We start from the raw sequence: 25,519 nt of genomic DNA on the forward strand, positions 1-25,519 counted from the left end.
TTAGAAACCAAAGTTTTAAAACTGTTCTTTTGATTTATATTATTTTCAGAAATCACTTCCTTTCCCTGGATTGTACTATGATAATTTTTTAAAAAGAGATTCTTACAAAAAAAAAAATAATAATAAGACTATGTTATAGGGTGGCAAATGCACCTCTTCTTCTCCATGACAACAGATAAAGAAGCCGTAACCGTGGCAACAGTAATGGGCCAGGGAGATTAGGCCCAGACTGGAGATTAGGCCTCCAAGAGCAAAGAAAAAAAGTCCTGATTGGTTCCTTATTGAGACCTTATGTGAAGATGAGTGACTGTTGAGAGAAAGCCTGGAGGATTAGTAGGAACAAAATTAATTCCCTGTATAAAGAAAGAAGCCATCTCTTTGTTACAAAATGTGTCCGTTCCTTTTCAGACTAGGACTGTTTACACTGGGGAAAAAGAGTCCGCGATTCATTCTATTCTGAGCTTTATCTGTGTCATCTGCATCTAGACTAGCTCTGTGAGAAGGCACTCCTGGAGGCCTGAGGAGAACGGCATCTGTGTGCAGGCTCTCATTGCTCGGCTTCTAGGCAGCCCCTGAGTGGGTGGGGAAGTCAACTCATTTCTGATGTGATACCGTCTCTACGTGAGGTGCTTTTGAGGAAAAAGGAACTGAAGATTTGTCCCCTTTTCTCTTCCAAGTCATTTGTCTTAACTTCTTGAGAGTTCTCAAAAGGTTTTTGCAAGTCACCATTGATCACATTTGCTTTTTAGAAAATCTTTTGTAAAAAAAAAGTCGTGTAAGGATCCCATTTACTTTAAACTGGTAAGATGTATAGGGATTACATTTGGAGAAAATGAGCTATGATTTCACAAGGATGCAGGGGTTACTTAAGGTTTTTTAAAATGATAAATTTATAGACCTGAGAATGTTTGGTCAGATGGTATGAATATTTTTCACTTTAAAGGATTTTGCCAAGTGAACTGCTAAAAAGACTGTACTCTTACAAACTTCAACTGACAGTGTAAGAGAGTGTCACATCCTGGCCAACTGTAGATACTAACATTCTTTAAAGTCTTGCTACTGTGACAGATTTTTTTTAAAGGCGCTTTATCCTGACAGACTTTTTTAGATTTTATTTTAATGCACATTTCGTTTACTGTCAGGTTGAACCCTACTTTCAAATAAGTTTCTGTATTATTTTATTGATCTTGGGACATGCCTGTTATATAATAGATATTAACTATCATCTGTTAGATATTTTGCAAATACTTTGGATCAGTCTTTCCAGAGGAAACGACACTAAACTAAGTGACAGGGGATAGCAGGAGTTAGGTGGACGAGATGGGTCTGGTAGAGTGGGAGCTACTGTGTGAAGGCTTTAGGGAATCACCCGTGTATCCTCATGGAGAGAGCCTGCTTAGTGCAAGCAGCAAAAAGCCAGGGAGCCTTCAGATCCTCTTGTCGTTTACAGATGTGACGACTGGGTGTTCACGTTGTCGTGTGACATGTGCTTCCCTCAAACTTTGTTATGACCTCGGCACATTACCCAAAATGAGGTGTGTAGCGGGGGGAGGGGGGGGAGCCAGGGAACCTCCATGTGAACTGCATGAGGAATGCCTTCATCTATTGTTCACTACTGTCCCCTCTGGGCCTAGAAGGGCTGGCATTGGATAAGCACTCTGTGAATACTTTTTGGATGAGTAGAGCTAACGGATGCTGCTTACTGTGGAAACCTTGCAAGCCTTTCCCCAAAATGGTATTTTTCTGGCAATAGGAACACACTAAGCTATTGTGCAGGAAAGCTAATGCCCTTGGAATCACCCTCAATCAGTGGTGGGAGAGTGGTAGATAAATATCTCGGCTTGTTTGCCTCAGAACAGATAACTTTGAGGCCTATGCCACACTGGCCCCCAGAGTCCCTAGTGGAGTTGCCGTTCAGTTTCCTAGTATGCTGACTGCCAGATAATTCACTTTTTCTAGCCTTCACTCCCTGCTGTCTCACTTCCCAACTTCCCGGTGGTTCCTTGGATCAGCTTCCAAATAAACGATTTGTTTTAAATCCTTTTCTTAGGACCTCTTTGTGGAGGAAGCCAAACTAAGAAAAGTGATAAACAGGAGCCAGGCCAGTAGGCTGATTTTGAAGTTTGGAGATTCCCTGAGGTAAAGAGTAGACACGGAGGATAAATTAATAGTAGATGGATATGACCAGATGTGTCTTTTTACAAGCTTATTCAGGAGGCTGTCCAGAGAATACATTTGAGAGAGATGAGAGCAAGGAGAGCAGAGATGCTTGAAGACAGCTGTGGCAGTTCTGACAAGACAAAATGACGGTGGGGCTCTAAGTGTGTAAGTGGAGCTAACACAGAGTAGATTTACCTGATGTCCAACAGGGGGAATCCTAGAAGGAATGAGTGAGAGAGAGTCAAGGGTGGGGATACCTGTTCGGTTTCTGGGCTGTACAGTTGAGAGAACAGTGTAGACACAACTGAGTTGAGTGGCCCAGTGGGGAGAAGCAGGCTGAGTGGGCAGTGAAGGTGGTGGGGAGGATAAATTCACTTCAGTGTGCTAGTTTGAGATGTCCGTGTTGTGGGGAAGTGTAGGTTTTTATCAGGAAGCTTCATATCACCCACATTTTTGAGACAGATGCTACATGTCCAGGCATCAATCTTCTCCCTCCCCTTACCACTCTGCCATAAAAGATTGACTAACTTGCTACCAGTCTACCATTTGTTTCAAATACTATGTTGACCAAAAAAGTAAGGGGGACTTTCACCTATAAAGAAGTGCTAAGTATCTACGGGGCCAGGAATAACTTTGAAAGCTTTCTGCAGCTCTGGAAAACTTCTTCTCCTATATAACTGGTATGCATTGTCAATTGATAATATTTCTGGAACCACTGGGAATGAAGATAGGCTCCCTCACCCCAGTAGATTTTCCAGCTAATAGGAGTGTAGTGCACAGCAGGAATAGTGATTCAGCCAGCCCTTGGAGAAAGTGAATGCAAGGATGGAGACTAACTTTGAAAAGAACTGAAGAAAGCAGCCCACACAATCCAGTTTGAAGATTAAAAGTAGGCAAATGTGTCATTGTGTTTTAGGGATAGACATCCCCTGTCAGGGTGAAACACGTTTCCTCCCCTTGGAGACTTGAAAAAATAAGAGAATGAATAATGAATTCATACACATACAAACACACATCTGATAGAAAATTTATTTACAGATTGTAAATGCCCCAAATATTTAAAAAATGAGTTCTCCAATTGTGGATGATTTATTCCTGTGAATAACAATTTGCCAAATTTTGCTATACATGCAGTGGTACCCTACAAGCATTGGACAATTGTATGTCTTTATGTCTGGTAGAATTTTTTTTCCTGTAATTTCCTTTCTAGCAGGTAGTCTATAAGAATTCTTTCTACTTTTTGTTAGCTTCCATGACTTTGATTTGATATTCCTTCAAACTGTATCTAAAACAGGGTGAACAGGCTCTGAGTGGAATGAGGTTTTTGTAATAACTGCTTGGTTACCTGAGGCACTTGTCCATGGCTATGTTCCTCTGCATCATGCCTGAACAGAACACTTGCTAATGGTCCTGGATCCCATGAGTAATGGAAACTGGACAAATATTCAGTAGAACCATATATGTTATTAATTACCCACCCTTTCATAAGCTTCAAGAAATTCTAATAGAGCTTTGATTCCATTTACTGTTTGTTTGCTTTCCTTGGTTTTCTTCCTTCCTTTATAATCTATGAATGGATCATTCTATGTTTGCTAATGGGTCTGCTCTGCCTTCCTGCGTATCTCCCACCCATGGTACCAACATCTCTGACCACCTCCTCTCCTTCCTTCCTAGCTATCCCAAGCTCCAGTGTCCTCCCTTCTGCTCCCAGAGATGTGGTCCCCGTGTTGGTTTCCAGTCGGTTTGTCCGTCTCAGCTGGCGCCCACCTGCAGAAGCAAAAGGGAACATTCAAACCTTCACGGTCTTTTTCTCCAGAGAAGGTGACAACAGGTAGGTCATACCAGTATCAATCTGTCACCTCTTTAGATGTATACTGTGACATAAAGGCACCTGCAGGGGATCTTGAGAAGGGACTTTGGATACCATGTGGTATCTCAGCTCTGCCCATCACTCATTAGTAAGTGGAGATGATATATCTCCATTGCCTCTGTGTGTGTGTGTGTGTGTGTGTGTGTGTGTGTGTTCTAATGGGATTGTTTATAGAATCAAATGAAATCATTTATCAGAAACTTCCTTGAAAAAAGACAAGCATATGAATTTATGGTAATTAGGTTTTTTATGTCCTTGGTTTTCAAAGTAATAAACAGAGAACAGAATTTGGCTGCATATTGATAGAACAGGGTATGAGAGAACCACAGTGGCCAGGTTGTAATCCCAATTCTGTCACTGACATCACGTGATCTCAAGAAAACCACATAACTTCTTCGAGCCTGACTTTACTGTGTAATAAAGAGTAAATAATACTTTAGCTTACAAAGTTTTTGTTAGGATTATACATATGTAATGTCATACAAGAGTGTCTAGTATTTGGTAGAAATGTTATTCCTCTTTTCACTTGTCACTTGTAGGCAAATGTGATCTGTATATGTCTAGTTTTAAGATTACCATTCTTGATTTTTCTCAACATTTTCTCCTTGAAATATTTCATGATTTTAAGATTTTGAAGTTTTATTTGTAAGCGTAATGTAGATATTGGATAAATTCCAATCACTTCTATAGGAGTAAACTGTGTAATATCTCTTTATATTTCTTTAAATTATTAAACTTACTTAGTTTATATTCTATGTTTGATTACTCTAATATCTGCAGTCCTTGTGAGTCTAATTCAGCTATTTGTTTCTGCTTACTCTTCCTCATAGTAGCTTGTTTCTTTTCATGTATAGGTGATTCTTGATTGTTAACTCTAATCCTTAGAAATTTTTCTGAGGGAATTTTTGAGACCAAGTATTAAAGAACAATCTTATGGGACGATGTGCTTTACCAAAATGAAAGCATGATAAACCAGAATTTTGTTAAAGTTTACTTGCTCCATATGGGTCTCATGCTGATATTTTATTGCTTATGAGAAAGTCCATTAAATAGGATAACATTTGTTTTTCTGCTATTTTTAACACATCAACTCACATGAGTAAATGCAGACTTGTGATAAGGAATTCTCAGATTTTTTTGTGGTTGTTCTGTTTCAACTAAGCTAAGGCTGAGATTGTACATTCGCCAGTTCTCTCAGGAGGCTAATTTCCTTTTCTACTTCACCCTCTGAGATTTGCTCTTTCAGGATCTTTGCTGTATGTGAGGCTCTCTAATCAAACCATATACCCTACTTTATCTGCAAGCTTCATTTCCTATTCTTTTCTCCTATTGGTTACTAAAACTCCTAGCTCTAGACTTCTATTGATAGGCACATACCATCAGGCAAATACCAGCTCCATAAGTCTGCTTACTCACTATGATAATTCTCTTATTTTGCTGCCTGTATATTACGGATAAAAAAAACCCCACTTTTTTAAATAAAAAAAGACTTTGAATAATTTACCCAACATTTTAAGTGTGCCATAACAGAAAGGTTTTTCACATAATACTTAGTTTGCCATACTGTTTTAAATGGCACTTTGTAATATTTACTTGAATGCCTATATAATTGGTATCATTATTATATATTATTAATTATTGACATTTGAGCAAGTGCATTTGAATATAAGCATGTTCGGTCTTTGGGGAATTTTATTTAAGACTAAAGCATAAAGCCACTCCATAAGCATTTCACTTAGAAGGAATCAGACACCAAAAACTAATATTACATTGTATTTCTAACTGAGATTGAAATAAAACATTTTTAAAAAAAGGAATCAGAAAAGCAAGGAAGCTTTTGGAATAGACCTTTCCATTCTATTCTTTGGGCATTTTTTACTTTCTGTCTACTTCATCAACTATTGGGTTTTCTGGATTGCCAATTAAAGGCAATCGAAGAGATCAGCATGTTAAAACTCAATTTGTTTCAGAGAAACATTGTGTTGCCAAATCCCAAGATTCTGTACAGAAGAGCATCTATTGACAAATGCACTCTGCAGATCTGCTGTGCCTCTCACATAAGTGCGGAACATCATCATTATGTCCTTAAACAGATGAGGATTTGGGTAGGGCAACTAGGGTCTATATAAATGTCTATCTGTTGATTTGGCTAAGTCCTGAGTTCCAAGTCTTCCCTTCCACATTAAACTTCCTCTTATATATAACCAGTCTAAACTGGACACTAAACAGGAGACAGGGGTTTCTGGAATGTGGCAGCTTCTTTCATCCTTGAATGAGAACTACGTTCACTTTCTGTAAAGTTTACCAGCCAAGGGAATTGTAACCTGTATGATACTTCTACATAGATGGAATATTTTGGGTGTGGTGGCAGCATGGGGGAACTAGAGAGGGAGAGTCAAAAAGAAAGGAACAGAGAGAAGTAGAATGAAAGACAGGCAGAAATGACAAGTGTCCTAGAGGGATCCTCTTGTTCGCAGGGCTGAGCTCACAGTAATCCTGGCTTTCACCATATTCACTCATTCATTCATTCATTTTTTAAAATGTTTTTTTTTAATTTATTTTTGAGAGAGAGAGAGAGAGAGAGTGCAAGCAGGTGAGGGACAGAGAGACGGAGACAGAATCCAAAGCAGGCTCCAGGTTCTGAGCTAGCAGCACAGAGCCCAACGCAGGGCTCAAACCCACCAACTGAGATCATGACCTGAGCCGAAGATGGACGTTCAACCGACTGACCCACCCAGGTGCCCCACCATTCATTCTTCTGTGGAGGAATAAACTAGAGGGGAGAAGCCAGGATTTAAGTGTGAGGCTTAGTCTAGTCTCTCAAATGCGTGAGTGCTTTAAACTCAAGATTCAAAAGGGACAATATAGCTTGGTTTAGCCAGAGTGGTATTTAGTATAGCATGATAATCAGAAAGAACAGTACAACTTCTCTCATGCTGTGTCTCAAAATGCTCTCTTTTCTAGTCCACAGCAATAAAGTATATCATGTTAAAGTTTCTATTTTCTCTTATAATTTGACCTGACTTTAAAATGAAAGAAATATATGTACTACACATATAGCCTATGTTTCCTAAGATTACTTATTACCACAAAGAAGCAGGCATTTGTTTTAGTCTTATCTCCAGCTCTTTGTGGCTTTATGATGAGTCTTTGGATCTCAGTGTGCACAGCTGCCCAAAACCACAGGTAATAATTCTTGCCCAGTTGTCTATATGTTGCCACATGGATTTCCTGGAGTCACCTTAAATTTACCCTTCCCCAAACTATACTCATTGTCTCCTCCTTAAGTATATTTTCCTCTTTTTTATTCGTTTATGTTAGTACCTTCCATCCTGTTGGCTAAGCAAAAAACCCATGTCATATTTTACTTCTCCCGGCCTCTCAGCTCTGCCATTAGTCATCCTGTCTTGTCACGTCTACCTTGGCCACATCTCAGCCATGCCCCCTGTATTATCTCCATCACCACTGATCTGATCTCTGACAATAGCTTCTTGCCTTCTAATCCATCCTCCTCATTGTCTCTAGTTATTTGTCTGAAATACAGTTTGGATTACTTCCTCTGCTATGAAAAAAATGTGAATGTTCTTAAATTTAAATATTGCAAAATTTCTAGATAAAGACATGCACATAGTAATTTACCAAGTCCTTTGAATGGAAGTCTATATCCAATCTATATATAGGTAGAGTGTAGTTCCTATAACCTATAATGGTTATAAATATGTCACTTAAATCTATGGATACCTGGGTGGCTCAGTCAGTTAAGTGTCCAATTTCAGCTCAGGTCATGATCTTGCAGCTCATGGGTTCGAGCCCCACATCAAGCTTTATGCTGACAGCTTGGAGCCTGGAACCTGCTTCAGGTTCTGTGTCTCCCTCTTTTTCTGTCCCTACCCTGCTCGTATGCTCTCTCTCTCTCAAAAATAAATAAACATTTATATATATCACTTAAGTCTAAATGGCTAGATTTAAAAATGGTACTATTGTTTACCAGATGTGTGACTTTTGAACATTTAATTATGTTAAAGACAGGAATAACATCTCTCTGCTATGCTGGCCAAAAGGAAGATGAATTATACCTCTCAGAATTTCTATGAGAATTAATTGAAGAAATTTAAGCAAAGCATCCAGGGAAGTCACTGTACCTAGGCAGAATAGGGGGACCCAGAATAGTGTGAGCTCAGAGAAAATACGGAAAAGAGGCCAAAAATGAAGCTCAAACGGTGCAGTGTTTTCTTGGTCCCTCATCCTTTATGTTTCCCTTCACTTATTAAACAGCTAAAACCCCTGCCTTATTATTATAAACACTGATACACCCCAAAGTTTTGCTTGCTGTTTTTTAATTTCATGTTAATTTCTTGGCAAAAGCCAACTCAAATAAATGTTATTTTCTACCTACTCTCTACTTGTCTCTTGTAGCTGAATGTAACTAGAAGAAAATGTATAATTATGCTGACTAGTTTTTAAATTCAAAACTACTCATATTAAGTTGCCCCTTAATGCTGCTAGAGATTATATTACATATATCAGGCAGTCTTTCTCACAACATGCTCCTACTTATATTTCACACCTTTTCTTTTCTTCTCAAATCTCCAACATTTTTACTCTTTCCCTTACTCTTAGTTGACCTTGCTTCTAATTTCCTAGAAATAGTAGCAATCAGAAGGAGAGTTGTACAAACTTCCATGTCTGAGTTACATACCCACGCTTGTCTTTAAGCATATAATTTATCTCCTCAAATTTCTATTAAAAAAACTGGCCATGCTCTGGATTCCATCCTTTCTTAAAACAAAACCTCAAAGCTTAAGCTATTCTTCCTCTCCCCCCATTATCAGTTTGTCCCTCTCTGGTGGATCATGTCCATCATCATACATGCATGCAGTTGTATTTTCCATCTCAACAAATTTTCCCTCAATTCTATTTTTCCCTCCTCTACCACTCTGTTCTCTATTCCCTTTAATAGCAACATTCCTTGATTTGTCTAACATCATTCCACTACCTTCTTTCATATTCCAATCATGGTTCTGTCCTTAGCATTTCACTGCAACTGCTCTTTTCTAGATTCACCAATGACCTCCATGTTGCTAAACTCAATAGTTAATTCCCAGTTCTGACATTACTTGGTCAGTAAGCAAATTTTGTCATATTTGATCACTACCCCTTTAGTGACATTTATTGTCCCCTTGGGTTCTATTACACACACTTTCCTGGTTCTACTCTAATCTAAGTAATCTAAGATTTACCTCAAATCTCCCTGACCTGTGAATATTGGATTACTCCAGATCCTAGGCTTTGAAGATCTCTTTTTTCCCCATTTGTGACTTTATATTTTGTCAGTATGCCGATATCTTCCAAATTGTATCTTTGGTGTTAAAATTTTACCTGTAGTCCTGAATCATACATCCAGATTCCTTCTTTTGATTTCTCTTGATTTCTTATGAGCATCTACAACTTATCAACAAAACCAAATACCTGGTTTCCTTCAATCCCCCTCCAAAGACTTTATTATTTCAGAGATTTCTCCATCTCAGTGAAATCTACGTATTTCTCATAACTCAAGCAAAAAACCTTGGAGTAATTGTTAATTCTTTTCTTTTTCTTATATTCTATAACCAAAAACAACCTCAAGTCTTTGCAGCACTGTCAAAATGCATCCTGAATCCACGAAACAATATAATACTTGGTATTTGCTACAAAATAATAATAAAGACTGGCTATGATTTTCAGTTTTGAGCTGAGTTATGGGAATAAAGTGGGTCATCATATTATTCTGTCTAGTTTTGTGTTACTTAAAATTTTTCATAGTAAAAAATTAAAGTCAAACAAATAAATAAAAATAAAATATATACTGAATCTTATCACTTCTTTCCCTCTTTTATTACCATCAAGCCTCATCTAAACTATTGCAATAACCTTTCAAAGCTGTTCTCACCACAACACTTGGAGTAAATCTTTTAAAACATACCTTAGATCCTATTATCTTTATGCTTCAAAACCCTCCAGTAACTCTCTATCTCATTCATAGAATAAGCAGAAATCCTTCCTGATCTGGGCCATTGTCACTTCCTGGTCTCATCACTTATTCTTGCTATTTACCTTTTTGTTCACTTCTCTCCAGCCTCACTGACTTCCTTGTAGTTCCTAAATATACCAAGAATCCTCCTCCCTCAAGATTTTGTTCAGCTTGCCTAGAATGCTCCTCCCTTTGACATCCATGTGGATCATCTGTAACTTCCACTTAGTCTTTGGTGAAGTGGCACCTTCTCCTGGATGCCTTACCTGGCCCTTATCATTCCCTATGCCCTTTTTAATTCATATATATTTTCTTAATCCACAGCTTTATCACCTCCTACTTATTTTTTCATGTTTCCCCTTTCTTAACTCCAGAATATAAGCTTCCTGTGGGCAGGGATGTTCTTACCTCCTTTATTCACTGAGCTATTCTTAGTACCTAGGTCAATATGTAACCCACAATAAACACTCACAAAATCTTTGTTGAATTGAAACCCTAACTGAAATGTCAGCTACTATGTGAAACTCTCCACAGTTCTCAGGCTCAGAAGTCATTAATTTCTCCTTTATCCTCCCCTCATACTTTGATTACTATTAGATTATTCCTACCTTTTGTCCAGTTTTGTGTTTGAGTACCTGCCTGTTCCCCCTCTGATGACTAAAACTAGATCTTATTTATAATTCCATCCCCAGTGTCTAGTATCATGACTTCTGTAGACACTTACTGATTGGGACTAATACAATAAAGGTGGCAGAGAGACAGATGTGGTTCTTAATAGACAGTTTTTTAACAAGTAAAACAAATTATTATTTTTTAATTTATTTTTGATACGGAGACAGAGTGTGAGCGGGGGAAGGGCAGAGAGAGAGGGAGAAACAGTATCTGAAGCAGGCTCCAGGCTCCGAGCTGTCAGCACAGAGCCCAACGTGGGACTCGAACTCACAAACCATGAGATCATAACCTGAGCCGAAGTCAGACGCTTAACCGACTGAGCCACCCAGGCGCCCCTAAAACAAGTTATTTTACTGAGGAAGATGAATAAGCTGATGCAGTTCAATAAAAACCTTTTTTTTAATTGAGAGAAAATAAAAGTTGATTTTGAAATTTGATTCCAATATCACTGTTCATTTTCTCGCTCTCAACTAGAGTGAATATATGCCATATGTCTCTGAATGGTTAGCCGTGGTGCTTATCTGCTCATAGAGGTTTATTTAGCTCCTTAACACAATAGCTTTTTAAAAGGTGGTGGATTTAACATTTGCCTCAGACTAGCAATGAGTTTGTCAGGCAAATTACTCTAGCTCAGATTATCATTAATCTGTCTGACTGGTTAATGGTGTCAATAACGCAAGTACCATAGTTAACACTTTTTTTTTATTCAGCCCCTTGGGTGCTTTCATTTCATAAGTGAGAGAGCAGCATAAATTCCAGAACCTGAAAGCCAGGATTCACAGAGATTCGATTGCTTCACAGATATCCAACTATCCCCTCCTTGTACCTAAAACTTGTTAGAATTGAAAGTGATTGTTGAAATCATAGTACAACTTCTTGCTACTTAGACATTTAGAAACTGATAGAGGAGGGGTAAGTCACATGCCTAAGGCCACAGAGTAAGCATCCGTGATGAGAGCGAGCACTATTGAGTATTCAATAATACTTACTGTGGCAGATGCCAGGCTAAGCATCTTACATAAATTAATTTATTTCATCCTCACAACAAAACATTATCCACATGAGTCTTAAAGAAGACCACTTACATTTCTGGTATACAGATAGTAAGTTGTAGAACCAGGATGTAATGCCGACCTGATTCCAAAACAGGTGTTCTGTGAATCATTACACCAACTTGCTCCTAACATAGTTGCTGGATTAACCTGGAAGAGAATCTGGCTTTCTTGATATTTTCAGAATTATGACAAGAATTTACCCTATAGGCTTCTTCCCAATAGTTTTATGACTTAATGGCTAAGTTGATTTCCATCATTTATTTACCAGTTATAAATGCAGTAGCAAACTTTTTATGCATGTATAGAACATTATAGTTCCCATTCACTAATCTAAAATTACTTATGGAGTGTGACAACAGTGTAGCCAAAAGGTTAAAGTAATGTGGCTATGGAATTCAACTGCATGGATTTTAGTCCTGGCTCAGACTTTCACTGGCATCGTGGCCCTGGGATAATTACTGGTGCTTTAGATTGCTCACATGGGATAATAATAGTAACTGACATGTAAAGTTATGACGACTTTAAAAACTGCTAGTACCTAAAACATTTGCTTATTGCCTGGTGTCCAAAAGCACTCAATTCTTGTTAGCCAGTTCTCCGTGCAAATTATTGCGTGCGTTAGAAATAAAAATCAGTGTGGGGTGCCTGGGTGACTCCATTGGTTAAGTCTCTGACTTTGGCTCAGGTCATGATATCACTGTCCGTGGGTTAGAGCCCTGCATCGTGCTCTGTGCTGACAGCTCAGAGCCTGGAGCCTGCTTCAGATTCTATGTCTCCATCTATCTCTGTCCCTCCCCTGCTCTCTCTCTCTCTCTCTCTCTCTCTCTCCCTGAAAAATAAATAAACATTGAAAAAAAGAAATAAAATCAATGAAATATAAGTGTTCCCCAATTTGTATTTAAAGGGGACCTTATCGTTTTACACACATTTGCCCATTTGATCCTCAGATAAGGCAGGTATGATAATTTCCATTTTATAGATCTCCATGCCTTGCTCTGTTCAGAAAATCTAAAAAACATTGCCTAAGAAGCCACACAACTAGTAAATATTAGAAGAAAGATTTAAATGCAAGGTTTCTAGTCCAGCGATCTTGTTACTGTACCATACAAAATAAAAGATATTTCCTAAAAGAGGCACACGGGAAGCACTGCGGGAGTTCAGATGAGAGAATTAAAACATTTTCATGAGCATCATTCAATTTAATCCTCACAATGACCCTGTGAGGTAGGCAGATAAGGGACCAGGGACCGGCATCTTCTTTTTGCAAATGAAGCAGGGAAGACTCCAAGATAGCCCCTGACTTGCTCAAGGTCACACACCCATTCTGTGGCAGAACAAAGGCTGGACTGGGTCTTCCAACTTGCAGACCTGTATGGTTTACATTGCTTTATGCTGCCTCAGAAAACCTCTGCTCACCGCTCAGGATTAGAGGCCACCTTTTCATGATTGACACAGAGGATTCATTTTAGAATTCATCGCGCATTACATTCTCACCATGGCATTTACGTATTCTTTCCCTGCTCCCCAGTGCTGACGACTGTGCAGCTGATGAAACTGCTTATGAAGGGAGGGTGCTGTGAAGGAAAGACAGCAAGACTCAGATTCCAAAGCTCCGTGTTCTGGTCCTGGCCTAAAGGCTGGCAAAGTTAGTCCCCCTTTCACTCTGCTTCTCTGTAGAATGTAAAACCCTGCCCTTTCTACGTCAAAATGTTCTGAGATCATTGAATAAGAGAATGGTGATTTAATTCCTCCAATGGACTTAGGGTATACTGAAAAATAAAACATGCTCTGTATAAATGCCATATACAAATGAATGACCCTTTATTCACTTGTGAGTTGCCTGTGTGTCCAGCTCTGTGTTGGGAAGAATAGAGAAGCCAACAGTCTTTTTGGTGGCAGGTGAGCAACGCTGAGAGGATTGTTCCACTGAAACATATATAACTGCACACTGAATTAAGAGCCTGAAGGAAAGGAATGTGCTTTAGGAGAGATGGAAAGCGCATGGTGTCTATGCCATGGTCAGATCTGTATTTTAAAAAGATGGCTATTGCTGCAGAGCGGAAGTTAGACCAGTGTGGTCGGCTGAGTGGATGTCAGAAAGCCACTGAGGCTATAGCTGAAGTCCAGGCAATAAATGATGGTGGATCAAACTGAGGCTGGATCACTAGAGATGGAGCAGTAGAAACATATCATTCTAGAGATATTTAGGAAGTGAAATTGATAGGAGCAGGTGACAGATTGACATTCATGGTGAGACAACAGATGTGTTCAAGGACAGTTCCTAGTGTTCTGGCTTATTTAAATGGAAGGATGGGAGGGTAACTCACTGACATTAGGATGCCGGAAAAGACCCAGATTTGAAAACGCAGATGATAAATTCAGCTTCAGACGTGTTGGTTTTTACGTACATTCAAGTGGGTATGTCAAGTAGAGCCTTCAGAAGAAGGAAACTGGCTGGAGCTCAGAGAAGAAGTTTGGGCCAGAAATATGTATCTGTGTCAGGAATTTGTCAGCATATGGATGTAGACTGAAGCTAGAAAAGGAGAAATGGGTCATCCCCCCACCCCAAAGAGAAATAAAACCAAGAAGAGGTCTCAGAACTGAGTCATATTTATTAAGGGGCAGAGGCTGAAACTAAACAAAATAAACAACTTGAAACAAAAAGCTTTTTTTTTTTTCCATGAAAAGATAGATTTTTTTTATGTTTTGTTGCAGCAGCTATTTGTTATGTCACTAGTGTCTTGGGCACTTAGCAGGCACTGAAACAGAGATATATTAAAGTAAACTTTTCACAAGTCTGTTCCTTGCACTATGCTGTTTAAAAATTCAACAAGAAACAGAATTCTTAGCCAAAGTTTAGTCAAAACTCCCTCTGACCCAATAGAGGATCTCCATTTTCCATTAAGCTTTATCTGGCGGTAAGTCGTCTCTGAAACTGCTTTTCCTTCAAGATAGCACTTGATTCCAAACTCTCTGGTTCTGAAATCATGAGGAGTATAGCACTGGGTAACTGTTGCTGCTATTGCTTTGAGCCCTATTCTAGTAAACACCAGATTTCAGTTTTGAAATCTTCTCATCATTGTACCATTCTTGTCCTCACTAAAGAAATGAATGTGAAAATGGAATGGATAAAAAGGGGTTGCTAAAAATCTTTCCATTAGAAATAGCATAGTTCCTTCCCTATAAATCACCATTAGTGTGACTCATCCCGTTGAAGCAACTAATTAGGTGTCTGATACCTCAAGACAGCATTGTTTGCTCACCTCACACCTGTAACTAAATGTTAACATCCTGGTGCACTTGGGCAAGACAATATATGTTTACTTAATATGTACACTAGGGATATGTTATAAATGATCCAGTAAGAAACAGTGTTATGCTTAAATTGCACTTCTGAAATGTAAATGCAGAAGTGCTGAATGCAATGAAAACACACACACACACACACACACACACACACAATTTTCTATTCCCAACAAAGAATATTAGATTAGAAAGTCTCCTTTGAGTAGATCCCGCCCTGTTTTCAAATAATGAAAACAAGAACTAGGAAGGTGAGGTGGCATGCCAAAGGCCACACAACTAAGTTGAGGTGGAAAAATGGAATTGAATCCAGCTCTCTAAACATTCTGGAGATCACACTGTGTGGGAATGTTATGCAGTTATTCTATTAATTTTTTACATTTATTTATGCATTCATTTAAAAATTTGTGAGCCCCAGCAACATAGCTAGTTTTTAGTGGGTATATATGCTGAGTGCCAACAAAATGTGAATGGAATGTGGCTTCTCTTCTAAAGTAATTCACAATTGAGTTAAAGACAGGCATGTCTATTAATACCATGTGATATGTGCTATAATAGATCTATAAACCAAGAGCAGCAAAAGCATGAAAGGGAGAGATTTAATGCTTCTGGAATCAGAGGACATGATGGTAGGAAATGTCCAGCAAGTGATTTCATTTGAATTGGATTTGAAGAATGAACAAGCTTTTACCAAAGTGAGAAGGAACTATGAGTCAGGAGAATATAACTCCAGAATAAATGAAACTAAACTAAACTAAACTAAACTAAACTAAACTAAACTAATGAAAGGCAGAATGGCAATAGCCGGGGAGGCAGAGATGGCTATGGTGTTGTAGAGCCTCGTCACTCATTGTAGGTAAGTGTGAAAAGGTTTGGGCCACATCTTGAAGGTCTTTGGATCTTGCCACAAGGAGTTGAGATGTATTAGCCATAAAATGGCAGCGAGCACAATGTTTGGGGCATGGAGTTGACAGATTACATTCGTTAGAAGAGTATCTCTTATCAATGGAAAGAAAGAATGAGGAAAACTAATGACAAAAAAAAAAAAAAAAAAAAGGAAAAGGAAAAGCTATTACATTGTAATACATTGTAAGTACAAACCAGAGAAGGAATTGGTTTCAGGCTCAGGAGAATACAGCCTAACCGGAGTTAGGTCTTTAAGAATTTTTTTTTAATGTTTATTATTTATTTTTGAGAGAAACAAAGACAGAGCACAAGCGGGAGAGGCAAGGAAAGAGAGGGAGACAGAGAATCCGAAGCAGGGTCTGGGCTCTGAGCTGTCAGTACAGAGCTCAACGTGGGGCTCAATCTTATGAACTGTGACATCATGACCTGAGGCAAAGTCAGATGCTTAGCTGTCTGAGCCACCCAGGTGCCCCCAGAGTTAGGTCTTAATGCAATTTGTGCAACTACCAGCTTGGACTTCATGGCTCACAATGTGTCAGCACCCAAGACTTTGCCATCTGATTTCTGAAAAGCAGCAGCATTGTCGTTATTAGGTCAAAGTGTGTGCTTTTAGAACATAGCAGTTATGGGGCGCCTGGGTGGCTCAGTTGGTTAAGCGGCCGACTTCGGCTCAGGTCATGATCTTGCGGTCCGTGAGTTCAAGCCCCGTGTCGGGCTCTGTGCTGACAGCTCAGAGCCTGGAGCCTGTTTCGGATTCTGTGTCTCCCTCTCTCTGACCCTCCCCCGTTCATGCTCTGTCTCTCTCTGTCTCAAAAATAAATAAACGTTAAAAAAAAATAAAAAAAAAAAAAGAACATAGCAGTTATTTCCTAAGAAACCTCCACCAGGTAACCCACAGCACCTAAAAGTAGAATTTACAAGAAAGGAATGTCTCCTATTTGTGAACCCTTCTTGGTCTCCATATAAAAGAGGAGGGCAAGTTGCCTACAGTTGTTTCAGCCAGCATGAGGAGACAGACTTTTTATATTTATATTTGGTGTGAATTTTCACTGAATGAATTTATAGTGAATGAATTCTAGAAGGCACAAGTGACTTGTTCCCTTTACTTCAGTCAACTGATCTTGAACCTGCCTGAGCTCCACACTGCCAACTCAGAGTCAGGTGGAACGGAAGTGAAGGAATGAAACTTTGTCAATAATACAGCTGATGCCACAGCCATGATTCTGAGCTCTGTGGATTTGAAGGGCAGTTACGTCTTTAGAGTCATAGGAGAGAACTTCACCAAGAGACAGCTGGTCTGAGCCCCTGCTACTTTCCCGAAGATAGTTGGTACAGTGACAGGCATAACACCGCAAACACAATGGTTGGGTAAACTCCTAACATCTATTATTCTTTGTTCTTCAATACCTAGTTGGTTTATTTGCCCATTCACAGAGGAATGTGGACCAGAGTGTTCAGAGAGTAAATTGTAATTGCCAACTGGTCCAACGTGGAGACTCTGGAGAGTGTGACTACTTCAGGTGGCTGCCAGTGGCTTATTGTGAGACCAGAGACCAGTAATAAATGGCCCTTCCAAACTCAAGAGTTTTACTTACTTGTTGGGAATGATTTGTGGTATTTTATTTTTCAACTATTAAAGCATGAAAGGAATGATCAAAAGTGCCTGAAAGTCTTTGGGGCTTACAACTGAACCAATCTGTGAGGGACAACAGGCAGGAAATACCAGGTTCCCAGAATACATTTGTCTGCCTTCAGCAGTTTGAAGTCCCTCCACTAGGGCCCAAGGAACCACCAGAGCAGCCTGGCAACACAGGCCAGACACCAGCAGTGTGGACGTCACATTTCACAGGGCTCTGTTGTGAATTCAGGGAACACCGATTCCTTCTCAGTGTGCTGTCCGTGAAGCCTACACCTTTTAAAAATAATACTATTTTTTTTAATGTTTGCTTCTTTTTGAGAGAGAGAGAGAGACAGACAGAGTGTGAGTGGGGGAGGGGCAGAGAGAGAGGGAGACAGAATCCGAAGCAGGCTCCGGGCTCTGAGCTGTCAACACAGAGCTCAATGCCGGGCTCAAACTCATGAACCGTGAGATCGTGACCTGAGCCACAGTCGGACACTTAACCGACTAGGCCACCCAGGCGCCCCCAAAATATTATTTTCATTATCAGAATTTGTTCAGTACCCCTAGTTATGACCACCTTTAAAATTTAACTTATCTCAGAAAACAAAATTAACTTTACAGTAAATATTTTAAAAGTGGTGTTTATTTTTTTTTTTGAGGGAGGTGGTTGGGTGGGGGCGGGGGGAGCAAGCCCATACAGTTCAGTGAAACCCATTTATGTATTTTTTTTCTTCTTCTGGGTTGTACCTCTTATTAATTTCTCTCCTCATATTCTAGTTCTGAATACTTTGTGGAAAAGTCCTCTTCTTGGACTCAAGAATACTTATTTCCTATGAGATTATGGTGGCATTTTGTTATAATAATAAAAATAACAGCAGTTACTATCATGGATGTGAGACTTCATGTTGACGACCAGGCACATGCCTACTGCTTTATGTGGTTCCAGCATCTCATTCAATTCTCTAGAAACCCTATGAGGTAAACATTTTACGGCACCAATTAGCACTTGAGGACTCAGGCTCAGCTAAACTGAGAGAGCCGAAAGAACAACCCCAGACTTAAGAATGCTGAAGCCACTCCAGTCTAAAAAACATTTTCATTGTGACCTCACTTTGATTACATGAGTAGATTTCTGAAAAGTGGCACATAAATTGAAGTGTTTCGATTAAATCATTATTAAACCATTAAGTGTATACATTGAATGGGTGACTGGGTGGCTCAGTCGGTTAAGCATCTGACTTCAATTCAGCTTAGGTCACGATTTCACACGTTGTGGGTTCGAGCCCCACGTCAAGCTCTGTGCTGACAGCTCAGAGCTTGCAGCCTGCTTCGGATTCTGTGTCTCCCTCTCTGGCCCTCCCACTCATGCTCTGTCTCTCTCTCAAAAATGAATGAACATTAAAAAAGTTTAAAAAAGAGTGTACATTGAAGAAACTGGTGGTCAACCCAGGGCAGTGCTAGCATGTGGTTAGAGTAGGGGGGTAGAGTTGTATTGAAGTTATTTGTGGGGAAAGCACCCTTTATTTGCTTAAATTGTATTTTTCTCCAGATTGCTACCATAGAAATATTTTCTAAAGATGCTTTATTCACACTTTGTATAATATTGAGTATACTTAATGAGTATACTTTTATTCATGACTGTTATTAATTTGGGATACTTTTTCAAGGCTCATACAGATTATGGGAGCCTAAAACTCTTCTCTTCATAATAAAAACCAGCATCCACTTTTGTATGTGAGTGATGATCTTTGACATTCTTACGTGCCCAGATTTTCTTGCCTCTTTTTCCTTTGAAGAATGTCTGTTCAAGAGATTATGCCAGCATGTCCCGGAACACAGATCTTTCCGCTGAATTCTTTAGTAGTATCAGAATAAAGTTGATTATGAAAGCCATTTTTCCTTATAGATACCCAAGAAGTTTGGTATGCAAATCTGACATTCATGACAACTATGTTACTTGGATTCTAGGAAACATATCACAGCAGTTGACAGATTCATCTCACAGTGGTTTCTGAATGCCTAACATCCCTTCTCCTTTATGGCCTTATATCTTCTACCCAAAGTGCCCATGATCCAAATAAGCCCCTCATTTCCCCACAGTTGTTAAATGATATCAATACTGGGTTTAAAGGATGAATCCCCAGCTTTCATTTTTAACTCTGTTATCTACTAACTGTAAGCCCTTTGGAAATTAAAAAAAAAAAAAAAAAAAAAAAAACATTACTTTTCCAAATTACACTTTTGCATCTGTATAATGATAAAATCATACTATCTATATAAAAGAGCTGCATGAGGCAATGTATCTAAAAGTTCTGCTAAAGAAAACTAAATAAGATGCAAAAACCCATATATCCACAAGGCATATGTTCTGATTGTAAGGGTCTTCTTTTATAAAGCAACTTGTTGGCCTCCATAATCTTAGGTGGGTAGAAGAGAGTAGTGTGATACATGGTATGTGGGAGCATTATCTGATGTCTTAGCCTTACCTACTTTCCATTACTATTGAATCCCACCCAGCTCCCTCCCCTCCTATAAGTCACACTTCAGCCTTGCAGCAACTTAACACAGCACTCCTAAAGGAATACCTAAACCTTAGGCTATATGTAGATTCATACAGGGTGTTTGTTTTTTATTGTGGTAAATATACATCATATAATATTTATAGGTTTAACCATCTTTAAGTATGGAGTTCTGTGGCATTAAGTTCATTTACCTGTATCAGCACTATCCCCACCCTCTATCTCCAGAACTTTTTCATCTTCCTCAACTGAAACTCTCTACCCATTAAATAACTTCCTCTTCCTCTCTCCCCCTAGACCCTGGTAACTACTCTGGGTACATACTTTAATTATTAGCAGTAATGGATAAAATAACACTACCTGCTATAATGAACAAGCCCTAATATTTATAATGGTTCAAAACTGTTTGACTCTATAAAGTAGAAAAAGGATGTTCCTGATTGGCAAGCAGTTCTCCCAGCTCTTCTCCAGAATTCTTGCAAATCTGGACTGCTCCATCATCCATATATGGCTCCCAAGGTTCCCATGCTTGACTACCCCAGGCCCACAGGTGAAGGAAGAGAACACAGAGGTGACCACGTGTGCAGATTTTCTAGGCCAGACCTAGAATCAGCACATGTTGTGTAACCTCAAACTCACTGGGTGTGCTCGGTCACATGACCTTGTCTCGCTCCCACAGGGGCTGGGAAATACAGGCAAGCACATGAAGAAGAAATGAGTTTGAGGATGAACCAGCCAGTCTCTGCTATATCAGTCAAATTAAGATTGTATACATGCTCAAGAATCACCATTAATTCCCTTAGAACTTTGTGGGTTTTTTTTTTCTCTTTGGAGACCTAATTTGCCCTGACAGACATTTTAAATATTTCCCCAAACATAATAAAACCACGTGGCAAAATTAAAATGCACATATAATTCCATTGAAATGCAAGAGACAGTATCTAGAAATAGAAGACTTAAGTATCAGTTGAGTAGGGACACCTGGGTGGGATGCTCAGTAGGTTGAGCATCAGACTCTTGGTTTTGGCTCAGGTCATGATCCCAGGGCTGTGGAATTGAGCCCCGCATTGGGCTCTGCACTGAGCATGGAGCCTGCTTAGGATTCTCTCCCTCTGCCCTTCTCCCCTACTTATGCACATTCTCTCTCTCACTCTCTCTTTAAAAAAAAAAAAAAAAAAGGAGGAGGAGGAGGAGGAAACTGTTGTCTAGTTTAGAAGGAGTTTCTTCTTCACCTGTCAGTAAATTATAAGAGACCAACGAGGATACAAATGTCTACAATAATGTGTGTTCTTAAAGAATACTTTAGTAGTTATTGTTTCTTATACGTTAGCATCTATATTCGTAGGGCTTGTCCTCTCTTAATATGTACTACACCTTGCACCATGATCAGATTAATTCACTTGTCTGAAATCACTGAGGCAGTTTTTGATTGGGAAATGAATTCGACACACATAGCTGTGGCTTGATGAACAAGGCAAGTAGACACGTTGCAATTTCTCCTCACGTAGAAAGGAATCTACCCTCCTTCACTAATTGCACTTAACGTAACCACAGGAACTCAAGCTCCATGCACATCAACACTTAGCATCTGCCTTTTCCTTTCATACAATGAGAGAAAATGCATAAATGCATTTGTTGGCAATACTGACAAAGACCGATTTGTGGAATAATTGAAACCTTGATTTCTGTCATTAGCCGGATGTTTACAAAATGCATCTTCCTGTCTACATTCCAGATGTTTCTTCTTATTTTAATAGCTCTTTGTCATGAGTTGTGAATTCTAAATTGTAAAATGTCAAGGGAAAAGACTTTAGTTTGCAAGTTTCATGGGAATGGCATAAACTTGAACTCCCCCAGAACCCTGTAATATTTATTTGTAGGCCCTTCCAATCTATTTCCCATAGTAAGCCAGAGGCCTTGATTTACAGCAGAGTCAACACTAAATGAGAAAGCAGACTTCGGTCCATCTCACTGCTTTGGCACATTAAGTAAATGTTTGGCTAAAAGTACTCATGTTAAAATAATCTTTCCCTGAAACTTTTATTTCCCAGGGAACGAGCATTGAATACATCCCAGCCTGGGTCCCTTCAGCTTACTGTGGGAAACCTGAAGCCAGAAGCCATGTATACCTTCCGAGTTGTGGCCTACAATGAGTGGGGACCAGGAGAGAGTTCTCAACCCATCAAAGTGGCCACTCAGCCAGAGTGTGAGTATGAAAATAGAAGGGCACATTTAGAAACTATTTCTTCTTGCTGGCAATAGCCTTGAAGCCTGTCATAGAAATTTCTTAAGGTAACAAGATGGAAGGAATATTTCTGAAGCAACCCATTAAACTCAAGGATTTTTAAAGGTAAGATAACTTTTTAACAAAATGGCCTCCCCATTTAGGCCATAATGGCAAATTGACAACTGTAAAGGCCTAATCCATCCACGCAATCTACATGTTCACTTCTTAAGTAAGTAACTGACTGACTCTGCCAGCCAGGCCTTTATCATCCACATTGGGTATCGGTCTCCTCCACTGATTTTTTATGGGGTTTTCCAAGTTTGTCTATCAAGAATGTAACATCAAAGGTGAAAGAACAACCATATAGGACTTCCAAATACAGGGACTTATCAAATAACTTAAACATGCACTGAATGCCCTTAAGGAGATTCCAAAAGCAAGCCACAGCTCAAGAAATAAAAAGAGATAATCACTATTGGGCAATCTCATGATCCTCTAACTAAAATCACTATATTAAACCACATCATCACAAAGTAAAACAGTTGAATGTTCTTTGACCATGTTATAATTCACAGATTTCTACTTTTAAAATGGAATAGCTCCAAAGCTATACAGTTGAAAGATGTCAATCTTATAAAATTTTGTCGTTTTTTTTCTATTAAACTTCTAATGTTATTTGGAAAGATTGATTACTGATGAGCAGTTTGCCAGCTTTATCTTGTTAAAATTTTTAAAAATTATAATCGAAAGTCTAAATGAAATGAATGACTACTTGTAACAAACTACATTATTTAGACACCTAATTGTATCTACTCCTTTTTCTTTTCATTCATGATACTATTCCGTTTGGGTTCCTGTTCATTTTATTTTTAAAAAAACCTATGTTTCATTTTAGAATCATCTCACATGCTTTTGGAAGATGGTGAAGTAGAAATTAGAAATCTTTTAATTGATAAATATGAGGAAATAATCTTTGCATGTCAATTTTTGGGTATTTTAAATTAGCATGTTGATGAAGAGGGAGCAGTAACCCTCTGATATGTAGTGTAGTGATGGTTTCATGTTCTATACTTGGCAAAATCTACATTCTTCTTTTTTCTACTCAGACAAGGTCACAAAGACTAAATGTTAAGAAATTGGAATAAAAAATGTGTTAGTGATTGGAGAGAGGGCTGAACTGTACAAATCTTAGAAATATTTGCCTCATAGAAATAAAATGCCAAACAGCATCTTTAAAGGCATAGTATGTACAGGTATCAGATAATGTTTAGGAAATATAGGCTCCAACACAGGATCCAGAAGCTACAGCAGGGCACTAAGCCACATTCCATGCAGTACGTTAGGTGACATCACTGGTTGTTATGCCCATAAATGAAGCCAGTTATATCTCTAAGTATCTGTTCTTGAGAATGTTTTTAGTGTTTGTATTTAAATCACTAAATAATGCCAACTTCCATTTCACAATGTCTATGTTTTAGTCATCAGTTTCTTTATTAACTTATTCTTTATAGATCATATATAAAGAGAATCAATAACTTTTATGAATATATGATATTTATAATCAACAAAGTTGAATAAAAACAAATTAGGTTATATATATATATATATATATATATATATATATATATATATGCACACACACACACATATATATATAATTTTTTTAAATGGTGCATGCCATGTTGTATGCAGACCAACAATTTAAAAACTCATCAGAAACTCTCTAAAGGAAAACCTCATTTAATTTTGTAATGGTGGAACATAAATGTTAAAAGCTTATTTATTTTCAAAAGATCCAATTTCTATGAATTATCTGAATTATTTACTTCCTAATCTTAATGGTATCCTAAGAATTTTTTTAGTGTACATTTCAAGGCTGACTGGCCATGATTATATTATGTTTCTGATAAAAACCATAGGGAGACAGCCTTGTTTTTTAAGACTGAGCAACATTATTTTTTCTTCTATCAATTCCATTGTTTCTAAGTATCCAACTAAAAATATCAATTTATAGAGTTTTATTTTTAACTTACTTTCTCTTATGCCAACTTTTCAAAGCCAAGGGACAAGAAAGTATTTTTCATTTGACCCTGACTCATTTCATGAAAATACTACTAATGATATAATATTTTCTACCGTATTTAATATCATTAATAAAAAGAAAATCAGACAGTGATTATTTGTATCACACATATGGCCTTAGCTTATAAAACAAAAACAGTAACATAATTCAATTTATAAATACGTTTAATGAACATCTGCTATGTTCCTAATACTGTTTCCTGCCATCTGAAGCATGTTAGAAAAGCATATGTGTGTAATGAAATAATAGCACTTATGGATTTCAGAAGATTCTTAAGGAGGCAAATATTCCAAATGTGTAACAATAACAAAACAAAGTAAGGGAACTTGTAGGAAGTTGTTAAGTGAAATATTACCATTTCAATCATGGGTTTGCATGTGGGCCCATTACCTGGGATGGTTGAGGCATAGTGTCTAGTTATTTTTGTATTTTTAAATTACATCATGCCTGCTTCCTCAAGCAAGTGTTGTATTTCAAAGACAGCTGCCTTAGCCCTTTTGTATGTCTTCCATTCCTCCTCATTCAGTAAGTAGTCTGAGAATTTGTGCAGAGGACCTTATGTGTGTGCTGGTTTCAGTAAGCATTTACTTTGCTTAGAAATTAGCATAAATGATGATAAAACTAAATGCCTGACTGAATAAAGTATGTTGCTTGTTAGAACTGTTGTCTGATATAAGTGATCTTTTCCCCAGAATATGAAATGTAGAATCTTTCTGCTTTGGTAACATGAAGGAGCTTAGAATTTTTTCACCAAGGGCATAATAATGACCTTAGAATTCTAACCATGTGTTGGCCTTTAATAACAGCATCATTATTAAATCACTTCTGTTCTTACTGCTGCATGGAGTAAGAATCTTTCCTTTACAGGCCATTGTTTACTTGAATGGGGGTGGGGAGTGACCTGATTCTGTTTTGTTGAGAATTGCCTTAGATAATTCCCCTCTTACTTAGTAGATACATAGATAAGAATAAATCAAGCTAGATAAACAGTACATTCAGAATATCCTTTAGATGTACAAAACAGTTAGCCAACTCCTTCAATTCATTTACATTAAGAATACTGTGTAGCTCACTTGCTGTCTTTATTACAGAC

At 38.4% G+C, this 25,519-nt stretch overlaps 1 protein-coding gene and 1 non-coding gene across 2 annotated transcripts in view; both read left to right on the forward strand.

Annotated features, from left to right (window-relative positions):
* DCC (DCC netrin 1 receptor) overlaps positions 1-25,519 on the forward strand; it is a 631,926-nt gene that overhangs the window by 292,214 nt on the left and 314,193 nt on the right. The window contains exons 9-10 of the mRNA XM_042961575.1: positions 3,835-3,991; positions 22,168-22,322. Coding sequence (XP_042817509.1) covers positions 3,835-3,991; positions 22,168-22,322 — 312 coding nt within the window. The remainder of the gene's footprint in view (positions 1-3,834; positions 3,992-22,167; positions 22,323-25,519) is intronic.
* Positions 1,432-1,536, forward strand: LOC122232861. Its single transcript, XR_006210269.1, has one exon. It is a non-coding gene; the product is annotated as a small nucleolar RNA U13 (small nucleolar RNA).

This window comes from Panthera tigris, chromosome D3 (assembly GCF_018350195.1).
Source record: "Panthera tigris isolate Pti1 chromosome D3, P.tigris_Pti1_mat1.1, whole genome shotgun sequence".
Lineage (NCBI taxonomy): Eukaryota > Metazoa > Chordata > Mammalia > Carnivora > Felidae > Panthera > Panthera tigris.